Consider the following 14,371-nt stretch of genomic DNA (forward strand, 5'->3'; position numbering starts at 1 on the left):
ATGATTCGAAGACGCAAACGATTCGAAGTTGTGAGTTTTTCGTGCTAGAGGTACTGATTATTCTGGACGGTTCGATAGTTTAATGCTACTAATTATTATCAAATCGTTTCGCAGTAAAACTTGTATCAAAATATTAATGACTCCTACCTGTTAAGAATCAGCAGTTTATGTAGTGTAATCTAGGCGTATTTACCAATAATTTAGTTGATAAATACTTATAGTCATATATCTTTATTGCTATGAGCTGCTAATTTAAACATAATTTAATAAAGTTATATGGCATAGGTGACTACGCGAGAAATGCTTACATATTTAACTATGATTATTCTAACATTAATACGCTTCGAATCCTATTTCCAAGGTGTGCCAAGTTATTGCTATGCGACAATAATTTGATTATCCCATGAAGCCAAGTAATACATAATCACCTACTTTAGATCTTACAAACTTCGATATTTTTTCGTCGATATTATCGGAAAATGTTAGTGTTGTAAGAAACTCTAGTCTTGGGAGTATTTTTTATTAAAAGTTGAGAGCTATTTTTGAAGACTCGACTCGAGGCTTATAAATAAAACTTACAGCTCAAGTCTTTCAGAATGTTGAGTCTTTTGTAAAAGACTCGAAAGGACTCGGACGACTCAGATGACTCGAAAAGACTGACTCATGTGACTAACGAGTCCTAGTCTTGAAAATAGACTTGAGTTGACTTGTCAACTCTAACATTTTCCGACCATTCAGACATGGACGCTAAAAATTCATTTAAGTCTTATAAATATACATTGTTTATTGGTCGTTATATTAGGCGCATTTAAAATGAAAAACCTGTATTATTAGTTTTATCGAAAATAACGGCTATAATCGGCGCGCTGCGTGCTTGTATGCATGCACTGTCAATCGGCAATTCTTCTGACGCGCCGGCTAACTGCTTGTCTGTTTTATCATTAATAATGAGTCGTTATCATGTCCGCCTACACCGGAGTCGCAAGCGCAGGAAGCTTAAACTCAGTCGAGTCCTCCCTCTGTGCACAGCTCCGCGCCAGCCGGCACAAAAACAGCGCACGCGCATTTAAATTACGCGAATTAAAATAATACTGACAGCACAATGACTACCATGATGGTAAATCCGTTCAGCACGCAGGATGCGCTAATAGCCAAGGTTATTACCATGGTGACATTGTTCACCCTTTCAATGATGGTCGGGCTGATTCCCATGGCCATTTCATTGAAGTTCGACTGGTTCACCAAAGCTGCTGATGGCGATTTGCGGACGAAGAACAAACTCGTGATGGGACTCCTGGCTTTCGGCGGGGGAGTTCTCTTCTCCACCACTTTCATGCATTTGCTTCACGAAGTCGACGAGAACATCGCGATATTGCAAGGTAAGTTTCTGCACTTATTACAGTTGTATTATTATGAATTGCACTGTTGTTATAAATGGAGCGGACAGATGCATAAATATGCGGTACGATGTCGTAACATAAACTAGGACTTTTCAGTTGATACGAGGTGGGTGATAATGTAGGTTTATTTTTATTACTAGTGACCTACCCAGATTCATATTAAGTGTGTTGTAAAATGGATCTATTAATATTTATTTTTCCTTTATCTAGCACGCAGCTAGCACGTAATAACGCTACATAATTCCTATAGAATTTTTGATGATTTTAGAGAAAAATCACAGCCAAATTAATCTAGTAGTAGTACATAGTGCTTACACGTATTGTTGTACGTTAGTAAAATAATTACAAAAATATTATTTTTTATACGGATAGTATCCGTAAACGAACCAAAGTCGCTGACATAGCCCGACGTATTAGCAAGCTGAAGTGGCAATGGGCAGGGCACATAGTACGCAGAACTGACGGCCGATGGGGCAGAAAGGTTCTGGAATGGAGGCCGCGTACCGGAAAACGCAGCGTGGGACGTCCACCTACAAGGTGGACCGACGACATCGTAAAGGTAGCAGGGAAGCGCTGGACGCAGGCCGCTACCAATCGATCAACATGGAAAGCATTGCGGGAGGCCTATGTTCAGCAGTGGACGTCCTGTGGCTGAAATGATGATGATGATGATACGGATAGTGACTTAGTTATTGACAAAATACCTAAATGTATTAATTAACGAAATTAAAAGGTGGTAATAGGATTAATGCTAAACTAGATAATATTGGGACATGTAAACTTCTTTTACAGCCAGGATATACATTTTGACTTCCAATTAAAACCAAACAATGAAGGTTGAGTAAGTAGTCCCGGGGATAGCTATCTGTCTTGGAATCCGCAACTAATATAATCAGAACTAGGTTAAAACACAATTTACAGTAAGAGTTGACGTTTGACGTTTCTTTTAGTAGGTACAGCTAGGTATTATTGCTATTAATTTCTACTATTTTTAACGGTTTCTATTCTATACTCTTCTATTCTACTAATGAAAACTCCATTGCAAAAAGCCTATGTACCACACATAGGCTTTTTTGTGTTCCTTATTTAATATAGGATGATCAGTAGGAATGTAATTACCATGTTTCAAATATAATGTAACACGAGTTACCTACTTAGTTACACACTTTACACGGGCTCTATACAGTTTGTAAACATCGACACCTAGCATTTGTACAGAATTATCTTTGACTACATGGTAAATATTTACTTTAATTATCATCTCGCTTTTTGTATGTGCTAATTTATTGATCTTATCAACTAATTCTTCGCGTGTCTATGATACTTCGTGGATCCGGTTAGGTCTGTCTTATTACAATACCTTGATTGATTGAATGTCACCTTCGACTTCGCTTGGTCTATCCCAAGGATTCTCAAACTCCACGGTTCCACGAACCCCTGTTAGTTGTCAGGTGACAGCGAACCCCATAACTAGTTAATTAGCACCTCTAAATGAAATAATAAAATTGTCTATTGAATTTCAAAGGTGCCATATTATAAAGTGCCAAAGAAAGGTGTATTTGTTTCTTTTCGCAAATGGAGTCAATTTTTACCTTAATTTCTAAGCTGCCACCATGACGTAAAATCTTGTCGCGAACCCCTGCTGTTGAATGGTGAACACGAAAACGGGAAAATCCTGAAAAATTCCATAAGTCCAAGTCCAAATGCTTTTCTTATTTACTTGCTAGACGTATTTTCCCGTATCAATACTTACCTATATCGTTCTTACCGTAGACTTTTTAAATATATCTAATCTACTAAAAAGCACTCGTATTTTACGGCATTTTTCACAAAACCGATACTAATTATTACACATACATACATAAAAGAATAACGTAAGTATGAGTTGCCAGCCACACTTTGCCTACTTGGAACTTAAGGCTGGGTTGCACCATCTTACTTTAACAAACGTAAAAAACCTGTCAAACTCCATACAAAAAACACCGGTTATCGTTAAATTTAACTGTTAAACTTAGGTGGTGGAACTCAGCCTAAAAGTACCAATACTACTTTTGAACTTAAGTAAACAGCCCTGTCCCGGTTAACGGCTTTAAAGGTAGACCTGTTTGTTAGACATCTACGCTAAGTGACCTAAAGGTACGCATTTGTAAGCAATTAAACTAATGAGACAAATCGTATAATTTCTATTTTAAAGCTAGTAAAATGTAAAATTTTAAATGCATTACAAATATTGTGGCACCTTAATAGTTATTGTTGTAAAGAAGACAATGCCGAAAACAGAAATGTAATCTTCTGATGTGCTATCGCCTGCACGAGTTTTGTAGATATCAAATTCAGAAAGCGTCATCAAATCTACGATACAGAAATCAGAATTCCTACATTACGTTTTACGTAGTTATCAAACCATAATTATGCGATTAATATCATTATAATTTATCAAAGATTTTCAATGGACGATTACCATTTTAAAACCAAGATATTGTTTTTTGATTATCGAGATTGACGATTAGAAATCATTTGGATCTACAGATCTCATCAGTCGTGTTGTTTGATAAACATTGTGCATAATTCCTGATGATGATTTGCGTGCTACCAAGATCGGAATCTCAAGTAAAAATTAACTTTTGCTAAGTGAGCCTCTGAGGTCTAGTGGTAAGACCACTTTCTCAGGTCCAGTGATCCTGGATTCTATACTACCAAAAACCCATACTGTCTTTCCGCGAGTTTCTGTAGGATACTGCTTCCTAGCTATAAATCCGCCTAAATCGTGCCGTTTGAACAAGAAACTCTTGTATCTTGTGTGTGATACTCGTAATTAGGACAAAAAATGTATTTATCTATCTACGTGTCTCCCATCATACATCGTTTTAAAATCAGTCATGGAAAAATCAAATTCACTAAATAAGTATTCTCGTGGTAATAGTTATGTTATTCTGGTTACTTACTTATTATATCTACCAATTTGAAATGTATGCCTTGCTTTAATCTCTCGAGATTCAACATTGATCGAAATTGAAGTAGGTACCTAGGTTAATCGTAGATTATTGTAAGTAGAATTTTGGATGACATGAGATAAAAAATACTCTGTAATCCATATCTATACGTGACCACTTCAGCAAACTAAATTGAGATGGTGTAATGGGTATTGTTTTCAAGTGTGTCCATAGCCTATTCCTTCAAGAGCTAACAACATACATTACCTACGAGTAGGTACATAATGATATGATCAGATAAAATCTGATATAAAATTATGTTTAAATACTAAAATAAATAAACGTAATTTAAAAAATCCTTGCTGCTATTTGCTTAAGATTAATTGAATTTTTAATGTCTCCCAAAGGATTTTAAAAAGTAAACGCGAGTTACGTAGATGTTATTAAACCCACGTATCTAATACATACTTAGATTGCCGCTTTTTAGATATTTCCGTAATTAGTAATGTAATTACTAAATAATTTTTAGGTAGGTTTTTTTAATCTTCAGCTGAAATTGCCGGAGTTAGATTTTTGCAAGATTTTGAACACGTAGACAATCCTATATTTTTTAGAAAATGTTACTTTCTCGCTAATACGAGCATAGGATGTTCAATAATTGCACTTTTTATACATATACTATGTATAATAAATAAATAAATATTATGTGTAATGTGTTGTGTAATATCTCGTAGTCGACGTCTAGTGGCAAACCATCAGAACAACCGGACCCAGAGGTCCCGGATTTGATTGATTCGCAGTGGGGAAAAAAATATTCTACTCGCTTGGTAGGGCTGATATTAGGGTGAGTTGCACCAACTAAATTTAGTGGTAACTACTAGCGGCCGCCCGCGACTTCGTACGCGTGGAACCCGTTTTACCCCCTTCATCTATCTTACGCGGTTTAGATTTTTTCATACTAATGTTTTTTCCCGCTAACTCCCGTTCCCGTTGGAATTTCGCAATATCCTGTTGTAACTAAGCTTTAAGTTTACTAAGGTACCTGCTTGCCAAATTTCAAGCGTCTAACTTAAGCGCTTTAGATGTTTCATACAAAAGGATTTTCCCGCTAATGCCCGTTCCCGTGGGAATTCCTAAGTATCCTATAACCTGCCCAGGAGTATGAAGAATAATTGTGCCAAGTTTCGTTAAAATCCGTCAAGTAGTTTTTGTTTCTATAAGGAACATACAGACAGACAGACAGACAAAAATTTTACTGATTGCATTTTTGGCATCAGTATCGATCACTAATCACCCCCTGATAGTTATTTTGAAAATATATTTCATGTACAGAATTGACCTCTCTACAGATTTATTATAAGTATAGATAACGATACCGGTATTTTTTGTATGGAGTTTGACAAATTTTTGACGTTTGTAGAGTTAAAGCAATATGGTGCAACTCAGCCTTAGTCTGCCTGGTCCTGTGGGTCTAGACAAAGTGCAAATTATAATCGCAAACCAGTCGAAAAGTGGTCGAAAAGCCCCTTTTTTGTATGGAGTTTTGACGGATTTGATTTTCGATTCGATCAAAAAGTGCGTTTTGTCTAGGGGGGCTGGCTGGCTACCTACTACCATATTACCTAAGTCTGTCACCCTAACAGAAATGTTAGCAGAGTTGTTCTGTTCTTTTAAGTAAAAGTAAAGTAGGTACCTAATTGTTATCGAACAACAGGGTATAAAATTTAAATATAATTACTAATTAAAAAATATCTTCCTACACGTGAAGATGTTATCATTATAATATTGAATACTTTGTAGTTACATGTTTTCACAAAAGTTCTGTAGTAAAACAGACCTACGTAAATTAGTCTGTTCCTATCTATTGAATTTAATGACACGCTTTATTGTTTACCAATAATATGTGTTTTATCATTTTATTATAACTAGGCTAGCTACCTACTTTTAAGTTAATTGAAGTCAAAAAGACATTTGCAATAAAATTGCGAAATTATCATAACAAACCTACATAATACAAATATAGGTACGTGACATTACAGTCCCTGAAACATGTTAGTGTGAAACACATTTATCTAAGCCTATGCCTATATCTAAGTACCTAATTAGAAACGAACAAATTACCCCGAAATAGTACTAGGTATGTAAATAATCTATATATGTATGTAAATAACCCTTAGACCCGATTCGACCAAACTTTTATCCGAGAATAACTCCTGGTATAACTGGCACAGTGACAGTTTCAGTGTGGGATTATGTCAAAATGTCGAATTACTGACGATTTATTCTGAGATTAATAGATTAATTACTCTTGTTTGGTCGAATCTCAGATCATAGAAAGTGATCTGAGGGTCGAATCCACCCTTAGTGATATGACATATTGTCAAGGTTGTGCTAATTAATCCCTTTTCCTTTATTATCTTGACCATTTCAATGACTGATTTTCAGCAGGAATGTGCACTACAGGAGAGGCTCTTGGCTGGTTTAGTCTTTAGCTGACTCTTAATAGGAAAATTGTAGAGAAGGCCTTTGCCTAATTGCCTAGCCGTGGTGGAAATTTCAGTAAATTCTTCACATCTTCACTTTGAATTATGTTACTTGTAGAGTTGCAATTACTTTTCAGCAAATGACCCTGCATGTAGGGTTGCCAGGCGTCCGGCTTTAGCCGGACATGTTTGGCATTTTAGGGACTTGTCCGGCCAAATATTGCCTTCTCCGGCCTGTCCGGCTTTTGTTAGGCTTTTTATTTGGTTGCCGCGCCAGGAGAAAGTCGAGCCACAGAATCATATGAAGCGCACGCATCAGGATGTTGGACAGCAACCGATGATGATAGTAACTCACTCATGAGCTGACACTAATTGCACCCCCCCCCCGTCACATGTCCGGCCAAATGAAGCACAAAGTCCGGCTTTTGTGATTTTGGACCTGGCAACCCTACCTGCATGAGCATGTTGATGACTATTTATAAATAAAATAGTGTTTACTTACTTATAGTTTCCTGCGAATTCGAGTGTTTTTGTAAGAGCTTCTTAAATTGTCTTAATGACAATACACACAATGGTAGTGACGATTACGAAAGGCAATTGAACGTTGTTTTTGTATCTTCTATGTTTGCCCACTGGGATCATTAATGCCGTATGACAAGTTAAGTTTAGTACTACTTACATAAAATTGAAGAAAAACATTAAGTAAAAAGCGTACTTACTTACTTAGCTATACAATGGTGTTGTGTTGTAACTACCAAGTGTGTTTTTGCGATTATCATAGTGCATTCGAAGCCGAAAATAGTATAAGTTACCTAAACGGCAAAATAAACTTGCATTTTATTGCTATTGGATTTTCTGTAATGGTTACTAAAAAGATAAGTGAGACCTACGTGAGATTTATCATTCAATAAGTATTGTTTCGCGTTTATCCGAAGTTTTCAGGTGAATAGCAATATTATTCGATTACTTGATAAGCTAAATAACTTTATTGTATTGTGTATTAACAGTTTATGGTATTAACAATACAATGTCTTTTATTAATTTATTACAACCCGAATCAAAATAATCAGTCAATGCACACATAAAATGTGTCATCAAATCATACAATCAACGAAAAAAGTGAATTTACAACTGGTACGTGATATCTGTCAGTCTGAAAAGATATCTATCAGATTCAATTATAACGGAATCTTAAAGGAAGGGTTATTAATTTATTACCTAGTAGAGCTACAGATAAAATTTAACGTAATTTCCCTTATAATTTCCTAAGAAATAACAGTTTCAGCGGGACAGTCCATCCAAAAAAAAAAAAAAAAAGAAATAACAGTTGACATTTTTCAAAATATTTTCGCTATGTGTATAAGATGTTTTTTTATATGATATGTCATTGATATGTGTCCCAAAATCTTGGAAAGCTTTTGAAAATGTTATTATGGGATAGGTAATTAGGTATCTACATAATTAATTCCATTTGCATGAAACGTGCGTCGTCGACATGCCTGAAAAACAACGCAGTGTGTATAGGCCCTAAATCCGTAATATGAAAACACTAGAAAAACATAGAAGCATCATAAGTACAATTACCTCTTTACTTTTTCGTTGTTTTTTGTTCGACTTTAACAACAAAATGTCACGATATCTACGGATATCGATAAAAATATTAATTCACCTACTTTAATATTCGACAAACAATAGAAAGTGTACCAGACTGTCAAAACAAAAATACGTGAGGGATAAGCATTGATTAATTTATTTATCGTAGTCGTCTACCGTTCGTCTGCCTCACACTACTTCACAGAAAATGCACACAACATTAAGTACCTATACTTACCTAGGTAGGTACCTACCTACTCTCAGCACAGGCGAGTTTCTATACTTGGTTGAGCTAGATATTTTAGAATTACTACCTGGCTGACAAAGGTGATTGAGTTTCTTCTGCCACTTCTCAGCACCAGCCCATATGTTGTCCGGCAGTGGTGGTAGGGCAAGCTATATTTGGGACGTACCTATATTTAAGTATGTCGTATATTTGGTGCCCTGGAAAGGGCCTATGTACCTACTGAATAAAATATTTGAATTTGATAGATAGAATACACTTTTTTATACACCACACAATGCAAGAAAAGAAAAAGATACTTACACAAAGACGGCACAATTTAGGCGGTGTTATCGCTATGTAGCGATTTCTTCCAGACAATAATGGTAAAGTAGCTATGCCTAAGTCTTGTGAATCTTCTTTCTTTCACAGTAGATATCAATGGTAGTTTCTTTCTAAAACATGACGACGGGTAGTTTGCGGTTTGAGCGAAGGTACTTATTTATTGTTACCTACTATTTCTTTTTCAGAGGATGGTGACTTAGCAGACCTGCCGGTCTACTTGGGCGGGCTCATCATGTCGATGGGATTCTTCATGATGTATTTGATCGAGGAGCTGGTCCACATGTACATTGACAGCAGGAATAAGAAGTCCTCCAACCTGTCTAGGACTTTCAGTATTCGCAAACCTAGCAGCGATTCTCAGTCCATGAAGGATGAACTGAGAGAAATGGAGAATGCACGAGCTAGCAGACTTAGCCATGGTCACAGCCACACTCAGCAATTGGATATAGACTCCGAAGAAGATTCTATGATGTCCGCTCTCAGAGGACTGCTGATCGTCTTGGCTTTGTCGATCCACGAACTGTTCGAGGGACTGGCTGTAGGGCTAGAGTCTTCTGTCGCTAATGTATGGTAAGGAAATCTATATTTTGTTACCTTATTTGAAATTGTACATACACAAATAAAAAGTTAATTACATATGTTGCTTTGGAATTAATAAGCAGTAAGCACATTGAGTTGAAACAACAAGTCATCTATGTTCTTCTGATTAATTTCGTTGCGGGTCCAATGACAGTAATAAATTTCCCCCGGGACAAACTTGACCTTCACTGGTTGGGTTTTTATTGGCGGTCAAGCTGTAGATCCTGGCTACCTAGGAGTTGCAGCAGTCGGAACGGGAGTTGGGAATAGTCCCGTACCCACTTCTTTAGCAATTAGTTACTTAGAGAATTGTCGCCGAAGATCCGAATACTTTATCACCTCTTCGTACCCATAGGTATATGTTCGGCGCGGTGTCCGCTCACAAGTACATCATCGCCTTCTGCATCGGCGTGGAGCTGCTGGCTGCCGGCACCAAGCGCTGGCTGTCCATCGTCTACATCTTCACCTTCTCCTTCGTCTCGGCGTTCGGCATTGGCATCGGTATACTGCTGGTGGGCGGCGCGGGAGCGGCCGAGGCGGGCATTTACTCTGTGGTGTTGCAGGTAATATGAAGTACTAAATTGCGTAAGCCTTTGACACGTTCATGTGAAATAGTTAAAGTGGCTCCTAATGGTTCGTCGTTACACACGGTGCGGCTCGCTACTTCTGTTACTTGAACTTGGCTGCCACGCGACCGCGTGTCTAGATAGGTAGGTACTCTACACCGGTTCTCTTTCTAGGAATTTTATCATTTTACCATCATCATCAGAGCATTTAGTCTCCAATCCGCAGAATACCAGTGGTCGTGACGTGCTCTCTGCCGTCACGGCTTATACTGAGCAGATGCCATTTTGGTGCGTGTACTCTGTTTTTAGTGTTTAAGTTGTTATTTATTTGTAACGCTTTTAATACTCGCATCAAATAAATACTTTCTTTCTTTCAATGGAGGACGACCGTCTCTAATAGAGGCTTCGTAGCACTTATTTATTGTTTTTTTTTATTTGATTAGTATCTACTAGCTGACCCGGCGAACTTTGTTCCGCCTTAATGGCAATAAATAAGCAGACTTTTTTTAATTTTGAACGGGATTAAAAGTATCCTATGTCCTTCTCCTGGCTCTAAACTACCTCCCTGACAATTTTCAGCTAAATCGGTTCAGCCGTTCTTGAGTTATAAGCGAAGTAACTAACACGACTTTCTTTTATATATATAGATGATAAATAATGTAACTAATGACTAGGATGACACTATCGTTTGAAATAGTCTGGACAAATTAACAAAAATATTTTTAGGTTTTTGTTCCAGTACAAGTTTTTTTAGAATCCAGGTCACGTGACTGTACCTACCTAGGTAGGTACTTTTAACCTTCTGAGTTACTAAATCAGATGGAAGACCAAGTTTTTTAACAATTCCGAGTCGATTTGGTAGGTAGGTATCACGTGTCGGCAGAGAATAGAATAATTTTATTGGTGACATGGAAGGATTTTGTTACACTGGTATTACTTATTGGGGTCGAAAAACACCTGCAATAATTATTTTGATTGTGATATCTAAGAAATAATAATACCGAGTTTATTAACCTTTAATAATGGGCTTACCTACTTTTTATTTTCTTTTTAAATCAGAACTAATCTATATAAAGGTACCTACCTACCTACTTGCGTGCAAAAGATTAATACCGCTATCATCAAGATTAATTTTCACCAAAATAAGTGATATACGAGTAGGTAATCACCTACTTATTTACACGTAGATACTTATTAAATCATGATGAATGAGAATTTAATAGGTTTCATAAGCAGCGGTCATGTGTCTATAGTCATTATCAGACTTAATTACGTGCTTCCCAAGTAGGTATTTAACCAATTAAAATGTCAACCACTGATACCGATCAATCGATTAGCATATCCCTATTTACGAGAAAGGCAAGATTAAATGCTTTGATGAAGTAATTTGAATTAAAATTGATTTTAATTAAGACTTAAATTGTTTTAACGTCGTCCGTGAGTTATGGTTTAAAACAAGGCTCGCTCAAACTTTCAATTCGGAGGAAAAGATTCCCATTGGGCATTGCCATTTTGAAAGATAGGAAAGCAGTTTGGTACATTGCAAAGTAATATCAATCTATGGTCTGAAAAAAAAAACATTTAAAAAAGAAAATAGGATCAAATGGCTGAAATTGTTTACAAAATCGATCTACCTTACACCTAAGTGTTTCGCTAACACTCTCCGAAACATCCTGTATAGTATAGATCGTTTCATCCACGAAGACGCGCCTCATCAAGTGTTGGTCGAGGGAAGCGCGGGGTACGGGGAGTTTGATCCGAGCAATCCGAGCGTCATTATTGTAGTGTGCGTGTGCACTCATGGATAATTTAGCGTGAACCGATAACACTCAAACATTAGCGGAAGAATGGTAGGGCGCGTCTTCGTGGATGAAACGATATTTATGTTTAGTATGGACACTATTTTAACCAAGTCCTATTATGTTTCCAGGGTCTGGCATGCGGAACGCTGGTGTACGTGGTATTCTTCGAGGTGTGGAAGCGAGACGGCTCCGGCATCCGGCAGTTCCTGTTCGGCTTCGCCGGATTCGCGATCATGACTATGATCAATGTGATCGTGGAAGTTACTTTAGAGTGAGTTTTATATCATTTACTTACCTATACAGTCTGTTGTTTTATTCATCCGCACTCTTTTAGGCTCCACGGGCGGATAATACCTAACCCCTATTATTGACTGTCACTAAAGTATGACTCTCTATTTAACTGTACCTATGAGCTATGGTATGGCTCTGCTCAAAATGTTGAAATTCTACCAATCGCAGTTTTAATAATCGTTTATAATACGGGCCAAGTCTATTTTCAAAAACAGTACATATCTACTCGAGCAAATATTTAGAGCAAGCCGATTTTTACTTCAATCTATTTTTAAATGAGATTAGAGATAATTTGCCTCGAGCTCAATCTTTCTTTGCATAATGAAAGATTGCGCTTGGAAATTGAGGATAGTACATACCACGCATAGTAATAAAGTAATTAATTTTGCTTATGGAGTAGTCCACTAATAAGTATGTTTTGTTTCGTCACAGATCTTAAATATAAGTTTCCAAGACAACTGAGCTATATGGTTTCATTGGCGACCGACGGATCCCTGCACCATGGATCGCCTACCAATTAAATCTTAATCACTATGTAGCCAAGTTTCTGCTATAGTTTTAAGATAAGTAGTTAAAGTAGATTATTTATTTTGAAGTGCGCTGTATACTGTATAAATATTATGGAGGACAAGGGTGTGACATCCATTAACCCGTTCCAGCTAGAAGGATTATCCCCCCGTTACACAATTTTGGAAGATAGCTCCACCCATATTAACTTGATAAGGAATTTAAAAGTCCTAACGTTAGATAGAGGATTATTCTAGTTACTCGTATTTCTTTTATTTAAACCAACGATTATTTTGATGTTACCAACAGTTACTAAAAATTTAAACAGGGAATTAATTCAAAATTATATTTTTAAGGTTTGTACAAAAATTTGTAAATATTAAAATGTATTTTTGTATATTTGCTGCTTGTTGCCATTATGCATTTACGCTATGACTAATAATAATATTATTTATCTTTAAAATATTTTAATATAACTTCGTCAATAAGCATTTAAATTAGAAGAATGCTACAGGATTTTTATCTTTACGATTGCTAATTGATACAAAATCTTGCTTGCATGCAGCTTTTCTTTGAAAACGTCTGCATTACAAAGAAAACTTAGCCTACATATTTTTTGTGATAATTAACTGTATTATTAAAAGGACACGGAATAACTTATTCAATCGAAAAAATAATTCGATCTATTTAATAGGTAGGTAAATTTTTGTATTGGAATTTCAGAATTCTACCGAAATACTTGTAAAATTATCTATTTCTGTTATACCTACCTTCAATAAGAATTTAAACATTCCTGAATTTTATAAAATAATCCCTACCTACCTATTGTTGTAAATTCGTGTTGATAGTTTTAGGTCTTTTTTGTGTAGGTAGGTAGTTAAGTTATTATAATTTAATTTTATCTACTTTTGAGTTGTGTTAATAATAATGTGATTAGACTAAAGATTTATTTATAAGCAATAATATAACTTATTTATGTAGGTCAGTATAATACAGTAGGTCGTACAATAATGATTTTTCAGTATGATTACTAAGGTTCCTGAATTGTTTACAGACTGATTTAGGATATCTATAAGGTATTAGTTGAACAATTTAGTCCCTAGCACATCGAACAATACATTTTTAATGCAAAATCGCACCTATTACAACTTACATAAGATGCCAGTGTTTCGCTTGATGTGCCATCTCCCGTGTTTAGAGCAAAAGAATTAATATTTTGTGTAATTGTCTTACTTACGAATTTTAAATGGCTTTCTTATTAATGTAATAAATTCACTGAACGGTACAAAATGACTTTGTAATTACTCTGGTAAATGAAATTGTAATTAGTCTTCCTACATTTAATAAAGTGAATTATTTTATATGAAAAGTGTTTTTGTTATCATTATAACGAGTTTTTGTGGTTCAGGTAAAATATAAATGAAACATAGGTTTTGTAATTTAACAAATCAATAATGTAATTAGAAATTAACATTTTATACTATCCGTTATTATATATATATCTATTCTTAAAGAAAAATAGATATAATTACTTTATCCTAAGTATTATATATATTTAGGCTGAATAAAAACAGATACAGAGTATGCAGGCGGTTAAATTACACATCTATTGGATAAATTGAGTAGCTGTTACAAAAACAATCTATGAG

The 14,371-nt window shown here is 35.9% G+C and overlaps 1 protein-coding gene across 1 annotated transcript; it reads left to right on the forward strand.

Moving 5' to 3' along the window:
- The first annotated feature begins 418 nt into the window (after positions 1–418).
- Positions 419–13,870, forward strand: LOC114356945 (zinc transporter ZIP1). Its single transcript, XM_028310346.1, has 5 exons — positions 419–1,379; positions 9,163–9,547; positions 9,912–10,119; positions 12,053–12,195; positions 12,648–13,870. The coding sequence occupies exons 1-5, from the start codon at positions 1,103–1,105 to the stop codon at positions 12,652–12,654; spliced, it is 1,020 nt and encodes a 339-aa protein (XP_028166147.1). The 5' UTR covers positions 419–1,102; the 3' UTR covers positions 12,655–13,870.
- Positions 13,871–14,371: the final 501 nt, after the last annotated feature.

This window comes from Ostrinia furnacalis, unplaced genomic scaffold, assembly GCF_004193835.3.
Source record: "Ostrinia furnacalis isolate ACB-3 unplaced genomic scaffold, ASM419383v2 OfSCF3012, whole genome shotgun sequence".
NCBI lineage: Eukaryota > Metazoa > Arthropoda > Insecta > Lepidoptera > Crambidae > Ostrinia > Ostrinia furnacalis.

Coding starts and splice junctions, on each gene's coding strand:
- LOC114356945 (XM_028310346.1), top strand. CDS start 1,103: ATGACTACCATGATGGTAAATCCGTTCAGCACGCAGGATGCGCTAATA. Junction 9,548..9,911: donor TCTTCTGTCGCTAATGTATG/GTAAGGAAATCT, acceptor TCGTACCCATAG/GTATATGTTCGGCGCGGTGT. Junction 10,120..12,052: donor TTTACTCTGTGGTGTTGCAG/GTAATATGAAGT, acceptor TTATGTTTCCAG/GGTCTGGCATGCGGAACGCT.